Here is a 26,080-nt window from a genome sequence, read left to right as displayed (position 1 = left end):
ACACTCCCAAAGGTAGGAAGCACCCCAAATGGCAAAAGGATAAAATACCCCAAACCCCACAGTACCTTGAAAATGAAGTGTTCCAGCTGGTTGCCTTCACAATGCAATGCAATGCAGTAGACCCTTGTTCCTGGTACTTGGCGACAAAAGGGAGGACCTCTGGCGGGCTCCTGCGGCAACACTCAAGAGAGGGACTCTGCAGCAATGGATTTCCATTGATTCAGCAGCTCTTTGTGGTTTTGGCGCCTCTTTCTCAGCGCAAATGAAGAACGAAAAGCTCTGGTTAGGATTTCCTTCATCCCTCTGTCCTGGACTCTGGTGAAGGGGACTCTGGAGGTGGATTTCTTGCTTCTGTAGGGTCCTCTGGATGCCTACGAAGATCTGTCTGGATTCGGACTTCGAGAAAAAATGCACTTGCAGGTGGTAGAGGTACCCCGGGTATTGGGCTTCTGCGGCCTTGGAAAGTCGCAGCAAGTCGGGGGTTGTGCTATAATAGTTTCTTGAGACTAGTTGGTCCCACCAGCCAAAGGAAGGAGTTCTTTGTGGTTTTTACCTGTCGAATCGAAAACCAGGTCTGCATAGCTGCAGGGCTTCACAAGGCACTGCGCGGTCCAGGAGTATGCTGCTGGCATCTTCCCTCATCCTCTGCTTGAGATTCTCACCTCCAGTGGTCGACTCTGCTCTTAATCCCTAAAACCTAGCTTTTTATGCAAGTCTCCATTCATTCACAGGACTAGGCTGTCAATCGCAAAGCAGGGTGGCAGTCCTGCGGCCAATAGGAACTGGTTTCACTCAGGCACACCTAGTGACAAAGGACAGGGAAGTTTCAGGGCCCTCCCTCACTTCCTGCCTTTCCAGACACACTCGGGGCTAAAGCCCGCCAAAGGCAAACTACACAAAGGGCTCAAACCTGATGCAAACAGAGTAAAAACCTAGAAGAAACTAACAAACGAGAAATGGCCGAAAAAAAGACAGGGGGCGATTTTGGGAAAAATGGTCACCCTTGTGTGCAGCACTGCAACTGAGGTATCAGCCTTTAGATACATGTCACTAGGTAGTAAACCTCTGCCACCAGACAATTTAACTGAGTTAGTGTAACAAAATGTTACACGAGGAATGGGGTTAAATGAATTACTAGGTAACCCCCAGCACTCCACATAGGGTGGTGTGTGCTGGACACTTAAGGTAAAGGTAAGTAAGACAGGGGGTTATCTTACTATTCTTGGGAACAGTAGTTCACCGAAGAAAATGTAGTTAAACATTAAGAGAAGTCCAAGGGGCTTCTCATTGGCACTGCACAAAAGGTGCTGTGTCACAATGCAAAAGCCGATGCCTATGGAGTTTACCAGACTCAATAAAACAGTAAGGAACATAGAAAAGCGTAGTCGGGAAAACACATGAGTGAGAAAAAGGTCCCACCCACTCGGGAGTAGAATTTTAAAAGCCTGGAGTCCAGCAAAAGAGCTCGGGGTCTCTAAGGTTAAAGGGAATTGGCACACAGATGGACAATTCTCCCTAACACGGCTTTACTCCATAGCCTACATTCTTACCTACAGTCTTGGCGTTTGAGCACTAAACATAGGGAATGGGGCAGTTGAAAAGGGATTGAGTGGGCTTGAGGGGAGTCAGTAACACTGCGCCAACGCAAGTTTTCTGACTGCACATTAAGTTAATGAGTTTTGCTGGCAAAAAGTCAGTCGTCCACCGTTGGAAGGATGGAGATTATTCACTTTTACAAAACCTACAGTTTTCAGGACATCTATATAGCACTTATATACATCTCGAGGCCTCTGTATATTCCTGGCCAGTACATGAGTATATTGCATTCTCCAATTACAAATTAGTTACATTGCTTATATTGATAATCGGATGATGTTCTGTCCTAGTTTATCCTACTTGTTGCTCCTCAGTTGGTCTTTTGGAGGGAATGAACAGGACTGTTCATGTGTGGCAGTCTATGTGGAATGTTAAGAATTTGACAACTATTTACTGTCTGGTAGTAAAACAAAAAATCTCTAGTCGTTAAAATGTTAGTTTGAGTTCTGCAAAGAAAGTTAAGTTTGTATTTATTTTGTTGATTAAAGTATGTGTGAAGTATTCAATTCACTTTTCCTTTTTTCAGCAATTTGTAAAATTTGTGAACTGTCCTATGAAAACGAACAAGTGCTGTTGCAACACATGAAGGATAATCATAAGCCAGGTGAAATGCCATATGTTTGCCAGGTACTTGCAACTACTCTTTATATTGTTACTCTTGTGAGATAAGAGCAGCTAATATATGAAAAGGAAATGTGTCAAATAGTTTTTTTTTTTTTATCAGGTGTGTAGCTACCGTTCATCATTGTTCTCGGATGTAGAAAGCCACTTTCGATCAGTTCATGAGAACACAAAAGCCTTGCTTTGTCCATTTTGCCTGAAAGTTATCAGAATTGGAACATCATATATGCAGCATTATATGAGGCATCAGGTGAGTTCAATTAGTTTCCAGAGTTTGTATTGCAGCTAATCTTTATGTAATGCTTCTTTTTGTATAGTGCCTTTCACCATTGGTTTGATCACAACGCACGGTAGGTTGAACGCCCTCGGGGGACCGAAGTACAAGGTGTGGGAAATTTGAGGAGGTGCTAGTATGCGTGTGTGCATGTTAGCCATTACGAGGATATAAAGGGTGGCCAAGGGAGAGGATAGATTTTGGACACACATACTTTTGATTCAGACTCCTGACACAGACTATCCTTAGTTTTATTTAGGTAGGGAGATCCCACCTTAGCATGGGGTAAGTTAGGCATTACTGCCTCTGGACTTTACCAATCTTGAACCGGTCTGTCTTACTTCATGATGCCTTAACACTACATTATACATTCTCCAGCAATGGGGTCTGGCATGGATTCACATGCTCATGAATATTCCTCGTCAGGCTGGCAATCTTCAGTAAAAGAAAAGTTTCATTTTCACTTACAAACTGTCTTTCTCCTTTAAACCAATCACTGTCCTCTGGATCATACTGTCCCCATCCAATGACAGTCCTCTCCCCAAGCCCCTCCTCTTGCAACTATTCTCAGATTTTTTTTTGCACGCTTCAGTAGTGTTGGGAGTCCTCGAGTTTTGCTCTGTGAGCTACTTCTATGGTTAATCAATATTCGATGGAAACATTTATTTTTTTGTTCTTAAAAGAGCCTGTGTGCTCTTCTCTCCAACTGCCGGCAGTGGGGATCCGTTGTCAGTGAATTTCAGCGCCCCGCAAGGGCAAAGATCGTCAAAGTTTTCATCAAAGTTTCCAGAAGGCCATCGGGCCTACTTCATGCCCTCAGACCATGACTGAGGAGAAGGAAGCGAAAGCCCTCTTGAGGCCCATGCACCAAGTGCAGCTACAGAACGTGTTTGTGGCTCTACTGTCTTCATCCAGACCACAAGGAAGGAGAGTGCGAGATCTGTCTCCGCTTCTCCAAGGAGACAATGGAGGATAGGCACAGTAGACTGGTGGCGTGTCTGAATGCCCAGGCCTCCGGACCGTGCTCGCTGAGCAGGGTCATGCCTCACCCAGGAAGGCCGGTCCGAGGAGCGGGCTTCTAAGGCCTCATCTGTGGAGGCCCAAGACAAGGCCAAGCACTGCAAGTTCGGTTCCATCAGGGTCTCCACGCAAGTGGGTTCCACGATGGACAGGACGAGATAGACCATCCGCCTCAATTGCCAGCCAGTGGTCGAGCTCCTTTTCGAAAGGGGCTGATCCCGTAAAAGTAACCCCCATAGCACGCCTCCCAGGCGAGAAACCACTGCAGTGACTTTAGCGAAGTCTGCTGACACGACGGAGAAGAGGATGCCGTCTCTGACCACTCATGGTGGAAAAAAAAGGGGGGGTTGGCAAGAAGGCCCCGGACCAGCCCCAAGCAGTGTTCCAGGCTATGGAAGTTTCATCCACAGATGACGAGGACTTGAGTCCCTACACACGGTCCACGAGGACGACGGTGCAGGGCCTAGTATTCAGATAATGCCAGCTCCGCTGAGGGATGCATCTCTGGACATCCTGCTGACCCTCCACACTTTAGTTTCGGAGATTCAGACGAGGATGCTACAGGGCCTGGTTCCTATGGCTGTCCCAGTCCCTCAATCGGCCTCCGGCAAAGAAAAAGGAGCGTCATCCGACACCCCCGTTTCAGCCTCCACATCCGCGCAAGGCGCCCTCTTCACTGGTGGGGACGGTACGGCCACAGCGCAGACTGGTGATGACTACGAGAACGCCGCCACAGGCGGCGGGTCTCTGCAGCTGAGGGTGTCCCCATGGATGAGGTGGGGTTGTTCCATTCCATTTTTTGCCAAAGCCTTCAAGCTTTTCCAGCTTGTGCCAGAGGAAACCAAGAAAGAAGGATTACTGTACCAGAGGCGAAAGTCCAAGAAGACCACCATCATGGCGGTGCCCCTTCCGGACGACGTGTGGGAGGAGGGCTTGGCCCTCGTGAAGAACCCTTGCATGGCTCCGGCCAAATGGGATAGGGTGGAGAAGAAGTACCAGGTGCCGGAATCCGCTTCCAAGTGACTGAGGTCGCAAACATTGTTGGATTCAGTCGTTTCGGCGGCTGCAAGGAAACGGTTTGCTAACCATTCCTCGTCTTCAGTACCTCCTTACAGCGAGGGGAAGAAGATGGACGCCATGGCAAGGAAGGTCATTCACAACGTAGTATCTGCCACCAAGGTGGCCAACGTGCTGGCGATCCTTGCCAGGCATGACAGGGAGCTGTGGTACAAGCTGGGCCCTATTCTGGAGCCCCCCCCGAAGACCAGAGGATGGAGGCGATCGCCTTCTTTCAGAAGGGAGAAGTAGCGTTGGGTCACGCCATCACTGTGGCATTGGACTTTGCTGACGCAGGGGTCCGGCAGATGATGGGGGGGATAGTGGCTGCCTTTGTCGGCAGGGCTGTTTGAAGGCCACAAATTTCTGCCAGGAGGTCCAGGCGAGGGTGCTGGACATGCCCTTCGATGGAGATAACCTTTTTGGAAATGTCGACGAGTCACTGTAGGCCATCAAAGCAGATACAGAGAGTTCCCTTGGCACGCTACAGCAGCACTGCTCTTCCTTTCGCTCCTCCAGAGGGAAGTCAAGCAGGTTGTCAAAAGGTTTCTCCTTGTCGTACCTTCAAGATCCACGACTCGGAAGCCTACAGAGCCTGTCCCAGGCCTACAGTAGAGTAGGCCAGCGCTGCTCGCAAGGCAGCGCTGGTGCCAAAGCAGGCATGAACCGGCCATGCCATCAGACCCCCAACCATGCACCGTGGTGGGTGGCCGGCTGTCTGGATTCGCTAGCAAGTGGGATAAGATCACCACCGACAGATGGGTGCTGGACGCTCTTGCCCAAGTACATACCCTGGAGTTTCAGCACCTCTCTCTCCGGTGTTCAAGCAGGAGCCGCACATCCCTCAGCTCTTGGAGGAGGTACGGCCATACTACGAAAAGGGGCAAGAGAGCTGGTTCCCCGGCAACTCCAGGGCTCCGACGTCTATTCCAGATTCCTTTTATTCATAAAGACAACCATTTTGGACCTGCGATGTCCGAACAAGTACCTAAAGTCCCAGAAAATTCAGGATGGTCACATTGCAGCATGTGCTCGGCCAACTGGAAAAAGACTTCTTGATGTCGTTGGACCTGGAGACGCCTACATCCACGTCCCCATTCACAAGAAGCACTGAAAGTTTGTACGCTTTGTAGTGCAGTGACAGCACTACCAATTTGACCCTTCCTTTCGGCTTGAAATCGGCCCCAGGTGTGCAGGAAGTGCCTGGCACCAGTGGCGGCCCATCTGCGTTTACGGGCAATACATGTGTATCCATCCGTACCTCGACGACTGGCTCATCCAGGTCAGTTCACAATTAGTAGCCGTCGGACACACAAAGACTGTCCAGCTACTGACTGATCTGGAATTCGTATTAATTATGCAAAGTCCTGCTTGACGCCATCGCAGAACGCGCTGTTCCTTGGAGCTAGGCTCGACTGTCTCCTGCCTGGCGTCGCCCTCGGAGGAAAGATTAACGGCCATTTAGGGGGCAGTGCAACGCCTGTTGTCAATGAAGAATGCCGCCGTGCGACCATCAAATCGCTGCTCGTCATGTCGTCTACCCTATCCAGTTCTGCAGGATATGGTTGTGACCTCTTCAGGAGTTCCTGGACATTTGCTGGATACAGTGTTGTTGGTGATTTTCACAGAACTGGTAAATCTTCCTGATCTGGGTCAACCCCAGAACATTTTGCTTTACTTAAGATTCCATAAGGATCTTCATGGACAACACGACCATGATGATCTGAATCGGGAAACAAGGGAGCACTCAATCCCCAGCACTCTCCAGGGAAGCGCAGGAATTGTGGCACTGGGCCTTTGGTTGGACAAGAAAATGTCCTCGTCCCCCTTCAACTAGTGGGAGTCGAGAACACCATTGCAGACTCCCTCAGCAGGGAGTTGTGCTTCTGCCACGAGTGGGACCTTTGGCAGGACCAGGTGGATCGCATCTTCGCCAAGTGGGGCAGGCCCCAGATCGATTTGTTTGAGATGGCGGCGAACTCCAAATGCCAGAAGTTTGCAAGCAGGTTCCACCAGCTGAGGAGCCTGGGGGATGTTCTTCCCGTTTCTGTTCACGTTTTCCTCTGTTGCCTCGACTGCTACGAGTCAGCAACACACTCGAACAGTGTCAGTGCAGGATGATGCTGATTGCCCCTGCGTGGCTCGGGCAGATTTGGCACCCGAACCTTCTCAGCCTGCCAGCGGCACCACCGGTCAATGTACCAGCAGTCCCGGATCTCCTCAGCAGAGAAGGAGGATCCTGCATCACAACCCAGGATTTCTCAACCTGAGAGCTTGGCTCCTGCAGCCCTAGAGTTTGGAGGTTGTGAGTTGCCCGAGACTGCAGGGAGATCCAAGGCCAGGGCATCATTGACTCCTAAGTGCTACGGTCACAAGTGGAACGGTTTCGCTACGTGGTGCTGGACACAGAAGATTACCGTTCTTCCATACTTGCTATCCTTGGCCAAGGCTGGATTGGCGCATGCCTTGATCAAAGTACATATGGCGGCTATCTCCGGATATACCAGGTCTCCAGGAAGTTCTTTGCTTTGGTCTCATCGACTCGTCAAGGAGTTTCTCAAAGGATTTTTTCGATCTTTCCTGTCTGTGAAGGCACCTGCCCCGGCGTGGGAACTCGACGTGGCTCTTACTAGGCTTCGAGCCTGTGCATCAGGCCCCTCTCAAGTTCCTCTCGTGGAAAAAGGCTTTCCTTGTGGCTTTCTGGAAGCACCTCAAGACCTTCCTCTTTGCTTCTGCTTTCTCTCCTCCTCACCCTTGCTGAACCTGATGCTGCACTGGTTACCTGGCTACCCTCTGATCTCAGGCCCAGGCCCACTCCTCAGCAGTTACACACCTGCACTACCCCCTCCCACCCCCCCGGCAACCCTTGCACTCTGGGACTGTTTCTGTATCCCTACAGCCCCTTTAAAGCACTTGCCACCAGCTGGCCGCACTTTTAATTTATTCATTTTTTCATTTGACTATCCACTGCACTGCCCCCATTCTCCCTAACCCCACACTGGTCCCCTTCACCCCCCTCCCCTTGCGCGATCTCAATGTCACCTGGCCTAGTAAGATGGTTGTCTCTGTATTCCCCCTGTTCCCCCTCTCATGCCTTGTCGAACCTTGAAACACTTTTGTATAGGCGCGTAATAAATGCCATATCATATCACCTCTGCCAGGAGGGTGGGGGAGATACAGGACCTATCCTGCAAACAGTGATACCTGACTTTGCACGAATAGAGGGTGGTGCTGCAGAAGCACCCCTCTTTCATGCCGAAGGTTCCATCGGAATTCCACCTCAACAACCCTTTGTTTTTTTTCCCCCGAAATCTTAGTCTCCGGCTGAGAGGCTTTGCACTCGCTGGACGTTGCCCATGCTCTCAAGTTCTACTTGGCACACACAGTTTTTTCAAAAGTCTTCACAGCTGATCGTGAACTGAGAACCATGGAAGGCCTTGTCAAAGGCTTTCATCTCATGGTGGCTCTTCAGCTGCATCATGCACTGTGATCGGTTGGCGAACCGACCACTGCCCGGCTGTCCGAGAGCCCACTCCACCAGAGCAAACGCTGCGACAACTGCGTTGCTGGCTGTTGTGCCGTTGCTGAACATCCATAGGGCTGCTACGTGGAGGTCCACACACACCTTCACAAAGTTCTACTGCGTCGACATGTATTCCAGGGAGAAGTCCAGAGTCGGCCAAGCAGTGCTGCACAACCTGTTGGCGTGAGGCGAGTCTGTTGCAGAGGTAAGAGTGAATTGCTTCTGTTGAGCCTTGCCACCTCCCGTTGTTGTGTAATGTTGTAATTCTGTGCATTCATTATTCATGAGCATGGGAATGCATGCCAGACCCCATGCTGTTATTCTCCAGCATGGGTCTAGCATGGATTCACATGCAAACCCTCCGTCCATCGTCTCAGTGGCTCTTCTTGGCCATATTTCCAATTTACATGCTTACCAAATCTGAAGATGGCTGCCAGAGGAGAGACCTAGGGAGAGGGCTGTCATTGGATGGGGGCTGTATGACCCAGAGGACAGTGATTGGTTAAAAGGAGAAAGACAGTTTGTACGTGAAACAGTTTGGTATTTTACAGAGGATTCCCAGCCTCTCAGGGAATATTTGTAAGCATGTGAATCCATGCCAGACCTATGCTGGAAAACAATAGTTACAGGTAAGTAACTTGTCCTTTGCCTACATTTGAAGCAAAAGGTAGCGTCTACGTATATCTAGATTCAAAGCATTGGCTGCATTGAAAGAAGGCTGACTATTAATGTTGCCCCACAAGGGGTATATGCCTAACTTTGACTTTCACCTTGAAAAATGCAGGTTTAGGTAAAATACTAAGATGACATACACTCTTCTGACAGTTGTTGGTGGCTGGACTATTGACATGCTGTTAAGAACGATTTCTCTGAACTGCACCTTTCCTTCCAATTTTATGGAACCCCCAAACCTTTTGCTTTTAGTTTTTATTCTGCCCTCTTTTTGCAGTGCAGTGAAGCCTTAAGCTTCACTACACTGGCTTTTGCTCCTTAGTTATGGGTAAACACATGTCCTTCTGGCTTTTAGTAGTGGGAAACTTTGTTTCCCTTAATCGTGGCACTGTTACTACTTTTGGTTACTTTTGTATCACTTGTGGTAACGTTTTATCATTGTACAATACAGTTTACACTGCAATACAATGGGGTACATTTTTGTTTTGCCTTAGACTAACACTCGGAGGATTTTTGGTTACGCCAGGTGTGCTAAAAGGATAAGCTGGTGGCGGCAGTGACTTTTTCCCACTTTTGGAGACTTTTTGTTTTAGCCTTACTGCCTTTAGCGTGTTTGGCTACCAATTGTGGCTACTGGTCAAACATGGCCGTGCCACAAGAATTTTCGCTTGTCCTTTTGCCATCTTGTTTTTTGGCCTTCTTCCTGGCCTGAGAGGCCAGAAAATCCTTATAAGGAATTCCAGTGCCCGGGAAAGCAGAAGCTTTTGGCGAGCAACTGGAGGGCTGTGTGTGTTTGCTGTCATAATGTAGGCTGGGGCTGTGTGGTCCCAATCCATAAACTGGTTTCAGTGTGTCTGAATCCTAGGCATAAATGTTCACACCAGTGCTCCTGATTGGACCACCACCACCACCACTGCTGGTGTGTGTGTGTACACACTAGTCCTGTCATTGGCTAGTGAGGGCAGCAGCTCTTACCTGGCTTTTAGGATAAGAGGACCCCTGCAACCATTCCTCAGATGTTGGAGAAACCTGAAGGAGTCAAGAATCCTATCCAGCTGCGAGACCTGCGAAGAAACCGGACACCTGTCGTAGAAGGCTTGGCTACCAACTTCTGCTGCTGTGCTGGAGGAGCTCTGTGTTGCTGAAGATCTTTAGCAGTACTGCAAAGGAGCTATGACTCTTTAAATGTGGAGGGACCATGCATTCTTGATGTCTGCAAGGTATCCTGTAATGAAGAGCCTTCGGAAGTGTCCCGGGATGGTCCTGTGGCTGACCAGCTCTGAATTTGGGCTACTGTGTTGCTGGCGTCACTATTCAGAGTTTCGACCTGGAACTAGGATTATCCCTAGCTGGCCCTACAAGACTAACCTATGTGGAATTTCAGCGTCGTAGCACCATAGGAACCCGAGATAGGAGGGCAAGTCTGACTGCATCAGTTGAGGCCCTTTTGCGTCACTGTGGTGCGGTGACTACCGTCCGAAATCGCTTACCTGACCCGAGTCCAGTCCTGAGGGGGGTCCTGCATTGCGTTTTGCTGCATTCATCAATCGAAAGGCCTTGCAGCAGTGAAAGACACCAACCAGAGATCAGCTAGAACCTGCAACCCCTGCAAATCGAGGACTGCGACTTTCGGCAGGATTAGCAACCTTGGACCCTCTTCTTTATTCCTGCCAAGTCTGGGGACGAATCGGAGTACGGGGCATAAGTTAGAGCTTCTTACCTATCCCTATACTCCCATTATAAATCAATGGGCTTATAATGCATTTTATTCTAACAATTTTGGTTTTACAATTGCTTGCTTGCGCAAGTTGGGCTGTTGGGGAGAATTCGCATTTCTGTGCTAATTCCCTTCAGCCTTAGAGACTCCCTGCTCTATGGCTGAAGTTTTTAATATTAACTCAGAGTGAGTGAGACCTTTTTCTCACTCTCATGTGTTTTGACCTGATTTGGATTATTTGTTTCCTCTGTTTTTGGAGACTGACCAACTCTATAGGCATCTACTTTTGTATGATGACACAAAGCACCTTCAGTGCAGTGTCACAGAGAAATCCTTTAGATTTCTCATAGGGTTTAAATAAAAGTTCTTTTGAGAACTAATGTTCACAAGAATAGTTAAGTGAAATTGACTTTTACCTTTTCTCTTTGTAGGTCCAACACACACCATCTTATGTGTTGTGCTGGGGTGTTACCTAGTAGCTCATTATCCTACACTCTCATGTAACATTTTTTGTTACCCTCACTACTTTAAATGGCTGGTGGCAGAGGTTTAAATTTACTACAATTGTGCTTTTCTACCGCAGGCTGAATCCTCAGCTGCAGTGTAGCACCCATGGGTGACCATTTTGTCAAAATGGCCCCTATCATATTTTATTTTATTTTTTTGCCATCTTGTGTTTGTGAGGTCTTTCTTGGGTTTTACTCTTTGCGTCGAAGCCGAGTTGAGGCCTTCGTTCCTTTTGCCGTTGGCAAGCTTCAGCCCTGAAGCCTGCCACAACTCCAGTGTGTCTGGAAAGGCAGGATGTGAGGGAAGTTTCTGAAACTCCCCTGTCCTTTGTCTCTAGGAATGCCTGAATGCAACCAGTCCTGGCTGGCTGGCTGGCTTGCTTGCTGGCTGGCTGTCTTTTCAGGACAGCCACCCTGCTGTGTGATTGACAGCCTAGGCTGTGCATGAATGGAAGAAACCTGCTTAAAAGGTGAGGGTTTTGGGACTAGAGGCAGTCGGCCACTGGGAGAAACACCTGACGAAGAAACCGTGAACCAAGCTTGCTGCATCCTCCTGGACCTTTTAATTGCCCGGTGAAGTCCTGCTATTGTGCTGAAACTTCTATTCTGATTGACATGAGAAGCTCTGCAAGGGACGACTACTTCCCTTGGTTTAGTGGGACCAACTAAACCTGAGACTAACTCCACTGGGCCATTGTCCCCGACTGGCTGTACTTTGGTCCTACAGGAACTGAGTGCCAGGGGTCGAGAAATCCATAGTCGAGTTTAACGTCTTAAATCCAGCCGGAAGCTCCAGTAGTCTCCCAAGGGTCCTCCAGAAGCAGGACGACAGGAGTTTGAGTCCCCACAGCAGAGTGCAGGACCCAAGGAATGAACTAAGCCCACACAGCCGAGATCCGCAACGGTGCTGTTTATTGAGCGCTGAAACCGCATAGTGGTGCTGAACCGGAAAGAGCCTGTAGCTGCCGACAACCTCCAAACTGCCGCCGCAGGAGCCTTCCAGACGTCCTCTCTTGTCCCCACGACTGAGGCTCCGGAACCTAGAGTCTGCATCGCTGCAACAGTACAGAATCCAGCTGGCCCACTCTTCAAACCAGAGGTACTGTTTAGACTTGGGGTACTTACCTCAGTGTTTTTAAGCTGTGCTTCTCTCAGTTAAGACTTGCCATGGCTTACCTTTTTAAATTCAATTTTTATTGATTTTTGGAAAACAGCATAGGTACGCAAATTACAAGATTTGGGCAATCGCCCTCAACAAATCAAACTATAAGCCATTATTCCCTGCGTTTGTTCCCCCCTGCCCCTGCCCCTTCCCACCCACCCCACACAGTATCTCGAGCGCTGCTGTCTACTTATAGAAATTATGCGGCATAGGGCAGCGTCAATCCGGGTTTTCTCCGCCAATGGTCGACCGGCTTTCCAGGTTCCAAGGCCATTCGTTCCATGTCGGGGCTTGTTTTTGGGCCGGGCCAAGGACGCTTGAGGGTCTCAGGACGTGGCCTATGTATTGCCAAACACCTCTTGAAATTGCAGCCAGTCTGTCTCTATTTGGGTACTTGAACCATGTAAAGCCGCAGTGAGTCTTTCCATTAGGAATATGTCTTTGGCAATCATCACCCATTCTTTCTTCGAGGGGAGGGCGGGCCTCTTCCATGTTCTAGCGCGGGCCGCTCTGGATGCCAACAGTAGGGAGTGCGAGAAGTCCGGTAATCATTCCCAGTGGTCATCCTTATGCTGCAGGTCAAACAGTATCAATATCGGGTCCAGCGGGAGCACACCTTCTCCCGCCTCTTTCAGCCAGCTAAGGACTTCGGCCCAGTAAGTTTAGACCTTACCGCATGTCCACCACATGTGCCAATAGTTTTCCCTTTCCCCACACCTGTGCCAGCAAAGGGGGATTACGTCTGGGAACATCCTAGAAAGTGTGATCGGGTCATACTGCCATCTGTGCAGGAGTTTGACAGCATGGGTTTTGTATTGGCAGGAGATCGAGGTCTTAAATGATCTACTACAGAGTCGCCCCCAGAGACCGTCTCCGATCCTACAACCCAAGTCTCTTTCCCATTTCCCCCTGAGGCTTTTGGTGGTTCCCTAGCGGGGGGGGTTAAAAGGGCAGAGTAAAGGAGTGAGATGAGGCCTCTCATTTCTACATGGGTATCTAAGATTTCTTTCAACTGGGGTGAGTTTTCTTTGTGATTTGGGTTTTAGTTTTGGTTTCATTAGGATTCCCTTGAGTCTCAAGTAGAGGAGTGGTGAGAGCCTACCTATTCCCAAGGATTCTTCAACCTCCTGGATGCTTATAAAGGACTCCTCCCTGACCAACTGACCAACTCTGCATAGGCCCGCGTCAAACCAGGGCTGATGGTGTTCATGGCCTGGGATTTCCTCTAAAACTGGTGTGGACCAGATGTGACTCATGAGGGAGGGAAAAGTGGTCACCTTCTCACCGTGTCCCTTACCCTCCAACGCCTTCCACATTGTTACTAGTATTGGGTGATCCCTGATTCTCCTTGGCAGCTTTTTCATCGGGACCTATAACCGCTCACCCACTGCGACCGGGCTCAGGAGGGAGTTTTCGAGAAAGACCCATTGTTTGTTGGGGTCCTCTCTGAGGTGGGGGGGCCAGGGTTCTGAGCTGGGCTGCTCTGTGGTAAGTTTGTAAGTCTGGGAGGCCGACCCCCCCTCTATCCTTGGGGAGGGTGAGTGTTTCGTAACCTATTCTGGGTCTCTGGCCTTGCCATATGAATCTCGTTCTATGTTTTTTGGCTTCTTTAAGAAGTGCGTTTGGGGCTTCCAAAGGGAGCATCTGGAAAACGTACAGGACCCTGGGGAGAAGGTTCATCTTTACAGCGTTTATCCTTCCCATCCACGAGATTTGCCCTTTACCCCATGTCTCCATATCTTTAAATAAGTTGTCAAACAGTGGGGGGTAATTTGCCTGGCTTAGATCTTCGTGGGGCCGGACAATGTTGATCCCCAGATATTTAATCCCTTCGGCGTGAATTTGGAACCCCAGGGGAGACAGCTCCGTGAGGTCCCTGTCTGCGTCTGGGGCAAAGGGGAAGATCATTGACTTTCCTATGTTCATCCAGAAGCCTGAGAATTGGCCGAACCGTTCAATAACCCGAACGGCCGCCGGGACCGAGCTAGTAGGTTCCTTCAGGTGGAGCAGTATGTCATCTGCATAGAGTCCGAGCTTGAAGGTCCGACCTCCAACAGCAATACCGCGGACCATCGGGGCACATCAGATGTACTCCGCGAGTATTTCCATGGTCATGGCGAACAGGATTGGGGAGAGGGGTCAGCCCTGCCTCGTCCCCCTTTGAAGGCTGAATGTTCGTGAAAGGCAACCATTCACCGTGACTCTAGCCGAGGGGTCTGTGTATAAGGCCTTAATGGCTCGCCTGATTCCCTCGCCAAAGCCCAGTTTGACAAGGACTCCATGTAGAAACTCCCAGTCCACCCTGTCGAACGCCTTTTCGGCGTCGATGGCCACCAAGACAGGGTTGTCTCCCTTCGGGGCCGCTTCCCTCATCAGATGCAGGGTCTTTCGGAGGGTGTCTGCCCCCTGTCTCCCCTGTATGAAGCCCACCTGGTCGGAGTGGATGAGTACCGGCATATGGCTGCCTAGTCTCGTGGCTATGATCCTGGTGAATAGTTTAACGTCCACATTCAGGAGGGAGATTGGTCTATATGACCGGCAGTCTGTTGGATCTTTGCCCTCCTTCCGCATCACTGTTATCAGTGCTTTGCCAAAAGACTGAGGCGCCCTCCCAGTCCTCATGATATTTGTGAATAGGCCCGCCAGAAACCCCGCTAGTAGGCCTCCAAAGTGTCAAAGCCTGATGCTGAAGAATCCTGCAGGAGTCAAGCTGGTCCTCTAAACCCCCTAAGCCTGTCTGCCCAACAATTCTGTAATTATAAAACTACCGGACAGACAAACCCAAGGGGAAAGGGGAAGAGAGATAAGAGACAACAAGTCTGGAACTCTCTGGAACTCCTACTGCTGGCACTTCTGTCTGTCTTCGCAGGAAAGGTCTGGTATTAGTCTTTTCAGTAGTGTTACTAAAATAAAATGCAGTTTTACAACACCTTCTAATTCAAAACTCAAAACTACTCATGCTATTAATAAATTAAAAATACCTGTAGCCTTAACTCTGATTGCTGTTAGGCTGTTTACTTTCTTTCGAGATTGATGATTAATTGTATGTAATCTGCTGTGACTTGACTGTGGTCATTGCTTCTTTATATATACATTTCTGATGTTTGTTAATCTGCTTAGAATCACATGCTGTGCATAGGTCCGACATCCAGTGGTCACTGCGGAGTATTGCATTTTGTTTTTCGTAGTCGAAAAGGGGACGTCGACAAGGCGTGTCTGTAACACTATCCCTATAGTGACGTGCGTTGTACCCACAATCCCTCACGCGTCGAGGTCCTCAGATTGTTTTTTTCCACCCAGCTTCTGGTCGCCTTACGCGGAGCTCCTAGAGAGACATTGCAAATACTTACTACGGACCTCGATCCTTAATGTAACGCTCACCTGATCCCCACGGAGGCGCTGGTCTTGGCAGGAAGGTGTCTGTGACTCAAAGTGATGTGCAGGACTCGATTGGCTTCTGGGGTCGAACCTCTTCGCACTTCGAACTCGTAGGGTGAGGTTTCTGCAGGTGAAAAAATATGGGAATTAATGGTCTGGGTTGTTGAATGTCTCTCTCTTTCTCTCTCTTCCTAGCTTCTCCGTAGAGCCCCCAGGTCAACGTGCTCACCTTAGATAGGTGAATGCTGGACTCTCCATCTGCGTCTGATGCAGGGTGCCGTTGCCAGTTCCTTCACCGGTGAAACATACGCCTCTTGAACTCAGAGGATCGTTACCGTCGTTAACTGCACGAGCGGTGAGTTTCCAGACACCTTTTTAGTCTTTATAGTCTTTAGGTGTGTGGCACGTTAATATTGAACAGGACTCTGTATAATGCTTTCCCCTTTTGTCTTGCAGGGCTCTTGAGATGGAAGATGGAGTGAGCACCTGGAAATGCGTAAGTAAATGCAAGCACTCTAACTGTCTTTTTCCCTTGCAGCTTAATTCGTGCTGAAGAGACGCCGGAGTATTGGCAGGCGTTCTATTGCGACGAGCGCGATGGGCGTAAGTAAATACCTGTCTAATGTCTCTTCTTTTGTCTTTCAGAAGTTGGGTTGCAGCGCCGGAGTCCGCGGAATGCCTGTAAGTAATAACAATGTTTTTGTCTTCACAGGTGGCGATGCAGCGTGAAGAATTCTGGAATCCGCGGAGTGCCGGTAAGTAATAACAATGTTTTTGTCTTCACAGGCGGAGGTGCAGCGTGAAGAAAAGACCGCAGATGATGGATCAGGTGAGTAAGCACTGCGAGTAAAGGTTGCCTTGCTAACCTGTTGCTGTTTCTCTTTGCAGGTGCTGCTGTTGACTGGATACAGGAATTGTAAGTATAATTCTTGCAGGTTCAGTATCGAAAGAAGAAAGGCTGGAACAGACTCGGTGAGCGTTCTGCTGCAGATGCAGAATAACGCAAAGCACGTTTCATCTATCGGGTGTGGTTTAAATAGCCTTGGAGTGATGAGGCGTCTTCCTCCACGGCCCCGCCTAGGTAAGAAAAGAGTTCCAGTTCCAGAAGAGTTCCAGTGCTGTATCCAGGGAGTGGAGCTTGCCCCACCCAGGTAAGAAAGTAGTTCCTGTTCACAGAGGACTTCTAAGTGGCTGGTAAGTAAGCAGCATGGTCTGCTGCAGGTAAGTCCACCCAAGCATCTTCACACATATTATGAGCCCGGCGCTTCCAGTGCCGGGACCGATGGTTTTGATGAGCCTGGCGCCACCGGCGCCAGGACAAGGTCCAAAAGGCCCCAGTGGGGGGACCGGCTGGTCCCTAGGATTAGGATTAGGGTTAGGGGCCTGCTTCCAAGGACGTTGGGCTGGTCCTGGCTCCTTGGAAGCAGTGATCATGACAGCACCCCCCCTCAAGGCCCCTCCTAAGCGTGTCTTCTCCGGGGGTTTTGGCTTGTCGGGTGATTCAGATGGAATTTCTTGACCAGACGAGGTGCGTGGACATATTCTGAGGGTTCCCAAGACCTTTCCTGGGGGCCGTATCCTTTCCAATCAACCAGATAATATAACTTAGATTTGGAGATTTTGGAGTCTAGTATGTTCTTTACTTCGAATTCAAGTTCTCCATCTACCAAAACAGGTTCTGGGAGTTCAGTCAATCGGGTTTCTGGTTGTACTGGTTTTAATAAGGAGACGTGGAATACTGGATGTATTTTCATATGCGCAGGTAATTCCAATTTGACAGCCACCGGATTAACTATGGTAGAGATGAGGTAGGGTCCAAGGTATCTCGGGATGAAGGTGCGGGGTCCTTTTAGAGGCAGGTGCTTAGTGGATAACCAGACCTGATCTCCTACTGCGTAGTGAGGGGCCTCTTTACGGTGTCGATCTGCTCCTTTTTTGAATTGAGCTTTAGCTCTTTGCAGATGGACAGTGGCTTCCTTAAAAGCATGGGTGATCTCTGAGTGCAGGTGATCCACAGCAGGTGTTTCGAATTCTTGGGGAGGATCCAGGTTAGAGGTTCTAGGATGGTGTCCGTATAATAGGAAGAAGGGAGTCTTCCCGGTTCAAGAATGAGTCGAATTGTTGTAAGCGTATTCAGCGATCCAAAGAATATCCTTCCAAGGGTTTTCAGTTTGTTGGAGCATGCAACGTAGATATTGCTCTAGAGTCTGATTTGTCCTCTCGGTTTGTCCGTCAGTTTGGGGATGGTGACTGGTTGAAAGTCTTACATCAATTTGGGCTAGACGACCGCAACTTCGCCAAAAGTGGGAGATGAATTGACTTCCCCTATCGGAGACTAAAACCGAGGGAAAACCGTGTAACCGAACAATGTTTTCTAAGATTTCTCGGGCCAATACTGAAGCTGAAGGTAGGCCCTTCAGGGGAATGAAGTGAGCCATCTTGGAGAATAGATCCACGACTACTAGAATGGTATTATACCCTGAGCATGGAGGTAAGTCCGTGATGAAATCCATGGACAGGGTATGCCATGGACAGGGAGGAATGTCTAGAGGGTGTAATAGGCCGGCTGGTTTCTCCTTCTGACTTTTATTCTGGGCACACACACCGCAGGAGATTACAAAGTCTCTAATATCCTTCTTCCATGATGGCCACCAGAAATGTCTTTTGATCTTTTCCATGGTTTTGGTAATGCCAGGGTGACCCTCCATTAGAGAGTTGTGATAACAGGAGATTACTTGTTTTTGTATTTTCTCACAGGGCAAGTACAATCGTCCTCGGAAATATGGTAGGTCTTGATCCACTGAGAATTCTTTCCCCTTTAATTGCCAGTCCTGTAAATTGGCCAGAGTTAGGAGTGATTTGACTGTAGTCTTGATGTCTTCAAAGGATTGAGCGCTGACCAAACCCAAAATCCTTTGTTCTGGGATTATGGGTATTGGTTCTGGATTGGTCAAATGTTCATCTACTCCCATCCGGGAGAGGGCATCTGCTTTTCCGTTTTTACTGCCTGGTCGATAAGTAATTATAAAGTCAAACTCAGCCAGAAACAGAGCCCAGCGAAGCTGTCTGGAAGACTGAGCTTTGGCCGTCTTCAGATATTGTAAATTGCGGTGATCAGTCATTACGGTAACTGTGTGTCTGGCTCCCAAAAGATAATGCCGCCAGGCTTTAAAGGCCGATCTGATAGCTAAAAGTTCCTTGTCTGTAATTGAATAGTTGATCTCGGGAGCCGAGAATTTGCGGGACCAAAAGGCTACAGGATGTAATTGGTGTGTGACCGGATCTCTTTGTGATAAAACGGCCCCATAGCAAGACTAGAAGCATACGTTTCCATGATGTAGGGGAGTTCTGGGCGAGGATGTTTTAGAACAGGTGCAGAAATGAATTTAGCTTTTAAGTCCTGAAAAGCTTGTTCTGCTTCAGTAGACCACTCAAAGCGTTTGTTCTTCTTTAACAGAGCGGTGATGGGCTGGACTATCCGAGAGAATTCAGGAATGAATCTGCGGTAAAAGTTAGCGAAGCCTAACATGCTTTGAACTCCTTTTACCGAGGTTGGTGATGGCCACTTGATGATTGTATCGACTTTCTTTGAATCCATATGGACTCCGTTAGGTGACAATATGAATCCCAGGAACTCAACTTCAGTTATGTTGAAAATGCATTTTTCAAGCTTAGCAAAAAGGTTATGTTGACGCAATCTCTCGAGAACCTTTTTAACGTGTCTCTGATGTTCCTCTTCAGATGATGAATAGACAAGGATGTCATTGATGTAGACAACAACACACACATCTATGAGTTCTCTAAGGACATTGTTCATAAAATACTGGAAAGCGACAGGAGCGTTACAAAGTCCAAAGGGCATCACTTGATATTCAAATAGGCCATACTTGGTGCGGAAGGCCGTCTTCCATTCATCGCCCTCTTTTATTCGTACCAAGTGATAGGCCCCTCTGAGATCCAACTTTGTATATATACATGCGTCTTTGACTTGGTCCAGGAGTTCAGGGATCAAAGGTAACGGGTATCTGTTTTTAACAGTGATTTGATTCAGGGCGCGGTAATCTATACAAGTCCTAAGGTCTCCTTCCTTTTTCGGAACGAAGAACAAAGCCGATGAAGCTGGAGATTTTGAAGGACGGATAAACCAGTTAGCTAGGTTTTGGTCCAGATATTGTCTGAGGTGAAGATTCTCTGGCTCGGTGAGGGCATAAATCCTACTGCAAGGAGGAGTTGTTCCGGGTATCGGATCTATTTGACAGTCGTAAGACCTATGAGGAGGCAGGGTGTTAGCTTGATCCTTCCGAAAGACATCTTGGAGTTCCTGGTATTCGGGAGGTAATTTGGGAACCTCAGAAGAGATTGCAGCCAGTGAAACATCAGGCCGAGGATAACAAGTGGTAAAACATTCTGGAAACTGAACCGTCTTTGCTCGCCAATCGATCTGAGGATTGTGCTTCTCTAACCAAGGGATTCCCAGAATGATCTGGAACTGAGGGGCCTTGATCACATCGAACACGATTTTCTCCCGGTGTCCATCTTGGCTCACTAGTGTCACTTCTTGAGTGGCGTGCGTTACTGGTCCGGCGGCTATCTCCGTGCCATCCACTGTAGTAATGACGTCTTTTACTGCCTTAGGGACAAGGGGTAGATTCATCCTTGATACCATTTCACGGTCCACATAATTACCGATTGCTCCGCTGTCGATGTAAGCTTCAATTGCATGCAAACGATCCGGATGTTCAGGACTAATGAGGACCATGGGCACCACGAAATGCGAGGTCACGGGACAGATCTTAACGCTCGGCAAGAGGACCTCTACACTTGCCGGGCTAGGTCGTTTCCCTGCTCAGAACTTGTGGTACAGGTATCTGCGGCTCCTACAGCCTTCTTAGCTGGTTTCACTGGACAGTCTCGAAGAAAGTGCCCTGAGTTCCCGCAATAGAGGCATAATTGCAGCTGTCTTCTTCTTTCCCGCTCCTGTTGGGTTAAAGGGCCTTTCATGCCCCCTATTTGCATGGGTTCCACAGTGTCAGCTCCCTTAGTAGAGGTCTGTGGTTTAGAAAACACTCGGGTATCAAATTTTGAACGATCAGCCTTCCTGTTCTGTAATCTGTGATCCAATTGGACAACTAAGTCAATATAGTCTGAGCATTCTTGTGGAGGGTTCACAACTTGAGCTAACACATCCTTGAGCTCTCCACGCAGGCCTCTGTAGAAAAGCGTTATTCTCTTATCCTCGGGCCATTGAGTTTCCACTATAAGTCTGTTGAATGAGGCTATATAAGTCAAGAGGTCTTGATTACCCTGTCGTAATGAAAGAAGTTCATTGTCCAAGGCCTGCCCTTGTGCATGTCTTGCGAACAGTTTCTCCATGCTGGACTGGAAGGCCTGGAAATCATGTAAAACCGGATCATCCTGGGTGACTAAAGGGATCGACCAATCTGCGGCGCTGCCACTGAGATAAGAAAGCACGAAAGCCACCTTGGTCTGGTCTGTTGGGAATGCAGCTGGTCGACATAAGAAGTGTAGGCGGCACTGGTTGATGAACACTGCAAATTTCTTTGGGTCACCAGAAAAGTGTTCGGGCGGAGCCAAGGGCACATTACCGGGTAGATTGATTTGCACTGGATTTAAAGATGATGCAGAAGGTTAACTTCCTCCTGGAGCGGGCAGAGGCGTCTGTCCTGCCTGCGTTTGTAGCAATTGCCTAGCGAGGTCCTCTGTTCGCTCCTTGGAAATTATCAGTTCTCTTCTTAGAGAGTTTGTTTCCTGACGAGCTGCATGTACTTCTGCTTTTAATTCCCCGAGCAACTGGGCTAATTGATCAGTGTCCGAGGTTTCCATTGCGCCTGGGTAGGAGTTTTGCGGTGGGCTTCGCGTTCTGTAACGCTCACCTGATTCCCACGGAGGCGCTAGTCTTGGCAGGAAGGTGTCTGTGACTCAAAGTGATGTGCAGGACCCGATTGGCTTCTGGGGTCGAACCTCTTTGCACTGTGTGTCGAACTCGTAGGGTGAGGTTTCTGCAGGTGAAAGAATATGGGGATTAATGGTCTGGGTTGTTGAATGTCTCTTTCTCTCTCTTCCTAGCTTCTCCGTAGAGCCCCCAGGTCAACATGCTCACCTTAGATAGGTGAATGATGGACTCTCCATCTGCGTCTGATGCAGGGTGCCGTTGCCAGTTCCTTCACTGGTGAAACATACGCCTCTTGAACTCAGAGGATCGTTACCGTCGTTAACTGCACGAGCGGTGAGTTTTCAGACACCTTTTTAGTCTTTATAGTCTTTAGGTGCGTGGCACGTTAATATTGAACAGGACTCTGTATAATGCTTTTGTCTTGCAGGGCTCTTGAGATGGAAGATGGAGTGAGCACCTGGAAATGCGTAAGTAAATGCAAGCGCTCTAACTGTCTTTTTCCCTTGCAGCTTAATTCGTGCTGAAGAGACGCCGGAGTATTGGCAGGCGTTCTATTGCGACGAGCGCGATGGGCGTAAGTAAATACCTGTCTAATGTCTCTTCTTTTGTCTTTCAGAAGTTGGGTTGCAGCGCCGGAGTCCGCGGAATGCCCGTAAGTAATAACAATGCTTTTGTCTTCACAGGCGGAGGTGCAGCGTGAAGAAAAGACCGCAGCCGATGGATCAGGTGAGTAAGCACTGCGAGTAAAGGTTGCCTTGCTAACCTCTTGCTTCTTCTCTTTGCAGGTGCTGCTGTTGACTGGATACAGGAATGGTAAGTATAATTCTTGCAGGTTCAGGATCGAAAGAAGAAAGGCTGGAACAGACTTGGTGAGCGTTCTGCTGCAGATGCAGAATAACGCGAAGCACGTTTCATCTATCGGGTGTGGTTTAAATAGCCTTGGAGTGATGAGGCGTCTTCCTCCACGGCCCCGCCTAGGTAAGAAAAGAGTTCCAGTTCCAGAAAAGTTCCAGTGCTGTATCCAGGGAGTGGAGCTTGCCCCACCCAGGTAAGAAAGTAGTTCCTGTTCACAGAGGACTTCTAAGTGGCTGGTAAGTAAGCAGCATGGTCTGCTGCAGGTAAGTCCACCCAAGCATCTTCACACATATTATGAGCCTGGCGCTTCCAGTGCCGGGACCGATGGTTTTGATGAGCCTGGCGCCACCGGCGCCAGGACAAGGTCCAAAAGGTCCCAGTGGGGACTGGCTGGTGCCTAGGATTAGGGTTAGGGGCCTGCTTCCAAGGACGTTGGGCTGGTCCTGGCTCCTTGGAAGCAGTGATCATGACACTTAATTATACTTATTATATTGTTAAACATCCCTCCACTCGACGTTAGCTGTGAAGCTGTTTCTCCGCCGAGCAAGTTTTCGACGGAGGGGATCCTTCGGCGCTGCCGAACACGTGGCCTGGCCTTGCCGCACAACATACAGTAGGGAGAGTGGGGGTTCGAACTTCTAGCTTCTCTTTGAGAATGTCTTTCTTTCTCCCCTATCTTTCCCTTGGGGTTGTTATCACCAGTTATTATTGCCTCAGCTATGGAGAGGACACCTTTTAAGTTTTGCCCACGCTGTAGGGGCAAATACACTTGGAAGGATAAACACAAGCTCTGTAATCGTTGCTTGCCCCTCGATCATACGGAGGACAGCTGCGCGGCCTGTAAGCTCTTGAAACCAAGAACTCTTAAAGAACGGAAAGTTAAGAGGTGGGCGGACTACGCTATGTCGAAGTCAGTTTCCTCACCCGCCGCCGCTGTTACAGAAAGTGACGAAGAGGGTGATAACTCGACGTCCGTTACGGAAGTCATTAACCCCCAGAAGGAGCGCTCGCGCTCCTCGACGTCCGTCCCCGGCCCCGACGGGCTCGGCTCACGCCCTGCTTATGGGGATGAACACCCCGGCGACAAGGACGCACATAGACACCATAGGCCTAAGCACACAACCCACGGCTCTTCTTCGTCGAGGACGAAGGATCCATCAGCGCCGAAGGGGACGCAGGGCACTCCGGCGTCTACCTCAGACCGTAAGGGTCTCAAGCCCCACCCGCAAACGCAGCCGCGACCAGCGATTGGGCTTTCATCAAACACGGGCGCTACCTCAAAAACATCCGACGTTAACGCTCCATAGAGCGGCCGTCGCAAAACAACGCGTAACGCAGGCAACGTCGACACCAGAGCCCTCTACTGACGAACTCGTTGTCGAGAGCCTGGCGAGAATTGTTTCCGAAGACAAACGTAAGCGGACGACGAAACAGACGTCGAATACCGCACCAAAAGCTATAGAAATGCCGAAAAAGCACAAGAGTAGCCAGGAACTGCCCCCTTCATCTAAGGGCACTTCTGAACTACCGGAGGGCTTTTCTGAGGGCGACGGAAACCTTTCGTCGACGTTGTGGGAGCGTTCTAAGCGTTTGGAAGGTGAAAACACTGATTTCCCCCCTCTAGACTATTCAGGGGTTCCCCATGAAACCCTTGAAAGACTCCATTCTTGTATGGAGAAAATGGAAAGGTTTTTGGGTAGCCAAAACCCACCCACACCCAAAAGACCAAGAGTATGGACCCAGGATGACCCTAGGGTCAAGATTCCTAGGCTGTTTCCCCCTTCTACAGACGCATATGACCTCACTGAAGAGGAGCAATACCTCCAGGAAGATGAGTGTTTGGGTGGAGAGGAAGAACATGAGGAAGAGGGGTTTGAAGAAGACCCTTACACTAGTGCAGGAGCTTTTGAAGAAGATACAGCTACCTCACAGCCCTGGCAATCCCCATCAGTGCAGCCTTGGCAATCCCCATCAGTGCACTCAGACCCTGATGCCTTTCACCCTTCTCCTCCCAAGGATTCACCTATTGGAAACCCCTCCCCCATAGATGACCAACCTTCACTTAATGCACTATTGCGCAAGGCAGCAGCGCATTTTGAAATAGACACAGGGGAGACTCTTCCGGACATAGACTTTGTAGAAAAAGTTATTAAAGAAAAAGCCCCGGTTAGTCAGTCTATTCCGCTCCTGGCTTCTATAAGGAGAAGAATAACTCCTTCCCTTTCCAATCCGGCCTTAGTCAGAGGGGTCAACCCTCGGATAGAAAAGCTCTTCAGCCCTTCGTCCTCTGACCCTTTGTACATCAGGGGACATTCTATTCCGGACTCCCTTGTAGTTACTAATACAAGAAAAAGAGCGGGGGTACCACTATCCACTAGTGAGGCACCACCTGACAAAGAGGGCAAGAAGCTCTATACACTTGGGAAGAGAATCACGACCTCCGCCGCCTTCTCAACTAGGATTGCAAATAACAATTCCCTACTAGCTAGCTACGCAGATGCACAGTGGAGCAAGCTGCGCAGCGAAGCAGAGGACACACCAGAACCCCTGCGTTCACGCCTGCTAGCTATAATCTCAGAGGGAACTCTTGTAAACCAGGGCATCGTAAAGAACTCCTTAGATGCCGCAGAGACGGCTGGCCGTTCCCTGGTTCAGGGAATACTTCTCAAACGCCATGTCTGGCTGCGCAATTCGGGATTTAAGCTGGAAACCCAGGCTTCCCTGATAAATAAGCCCATAGAACAAACACATCTGTTTGGGAAAGCAGTTGATGAGGCCCTAGAACATGCGAAGAAAGAGTTTGATACCATCAAGACTCTTGACCAAATTTCTAGGCCACCTAACAGACGCAGCTATGGCAATAGACGCTCCTTTCGTGGCCAACGCCAGCAGCAAAGCCAACAGCAATTTTACTCTGCTACCAACTGGCCCTCTAACCAAAGCACCCAGTTCAGTCAAAGAGGCCAACGTCGTGGCAAAGGAAGAGGTCGCGGCTCCAGCCCCAAAGGTCCCACGCCCAATACCAACAAATGACCCGAAGATTCGGGTCCCCTCCCATGCATCACCGGTCGGGGGCCGGCTAACATCGTTCCTTTCAGCATGGGAGGGAATAATGTCAGACCGCTGGATATTATCCACCATAGCCCACGGATACTGCATCGAATTCAACGGTTCCCCGAAATACAGACCCCCACGGAACCGACGCATGACACCGGAACACCTCAATATTCTTCTTCAAGAAGTAGAAGAGCTACTGAAAAAAGAAGCTATAGAGGCTGTCCCCCTATCTCAGGTAACAGAAGGTATTTATTCAGTGTACTTCCTTGTACCCAAAAAGGATTTAACCACGCGCCCTGTATTAGATCTGCGCCCAGCGAACAAGTTTGTCAAACCCCAAAAGTTTCGTATGGTGACCTTGCAGGAAGTAATCCCACTGTTATCACAGGGGGATAACATGACAACACTAGACATGAAAGATGCATACTTTCATATTTTAATGTTGCCAGCGCACAGAAAATACCTCAGGTTCAAGATAGAGAACAAACACTACCAGTTCAGAGTACTACCCTTCGGGATAGCATCTGCACCAAGGGTATTCACGAAAGTACTGGCAGTGGCAGCGGCCCACCTGCGCAGGTTATCCATCCCGGTATACCCTTACCTCGACGTCTGGCTCATAACAGGGGATTCTTACGAAACATGCTTCTCCAATACCCAAAAGACCGTAGACCTTTTGTCCCAACTGGGCTTCTCCATCAACGAAAAGAAGTCCAGCTTAGACCCCAG

General features: G+C 49.2%; 1 protein-coding gene across 5 annotated transcripts in view; it reads left to right on the top strand.

Moving 5' to 3' along the window:
- The window catches only part of ZNF280D (zinc finger protein 280D), a 1,333,168-nt gene that overhangs the window by 601,162 nt on the left and 705,926 nt on the right, over positions 1-26,080 (top strand). For all 5 annotated transcript variants that reach the window (XM_069624893.1, XM_069624892.1, XM_069624896.1 and 2 more), the window contains exons 10-11: positions 2,123-2,223; positions 2,321-2,467. In XM_069624893.1, coding sequence (XP_069480994.1) covers positions 2,123-2,223; positions 2,321-2,467 — 248 coding nt within the window. The remainder of the gene's footprint in view (positions 1-2,122; positions 2,224-2,320; positions 2,468-26,080) is intronic.

The sequence above is a fragment of the Ambystoma mexicanum genome, chromosome 11, assembly GCF_040938575.1.
Source record: "Ambystoma mexicanum isolate Mex_15411 chromosome 11, UKY_AmexF1_1, whole genome shotgun sequence".
Lineage (NCBI taxonomy): Eukaryota > Metazoa > Chordata > Amphibia > Caudata > Ambystomatidae > Ambystoma > Ambystoma mexicanum.
This window is presented reverse-complemented; position numbering and strand designations above follow the sequence as displayed.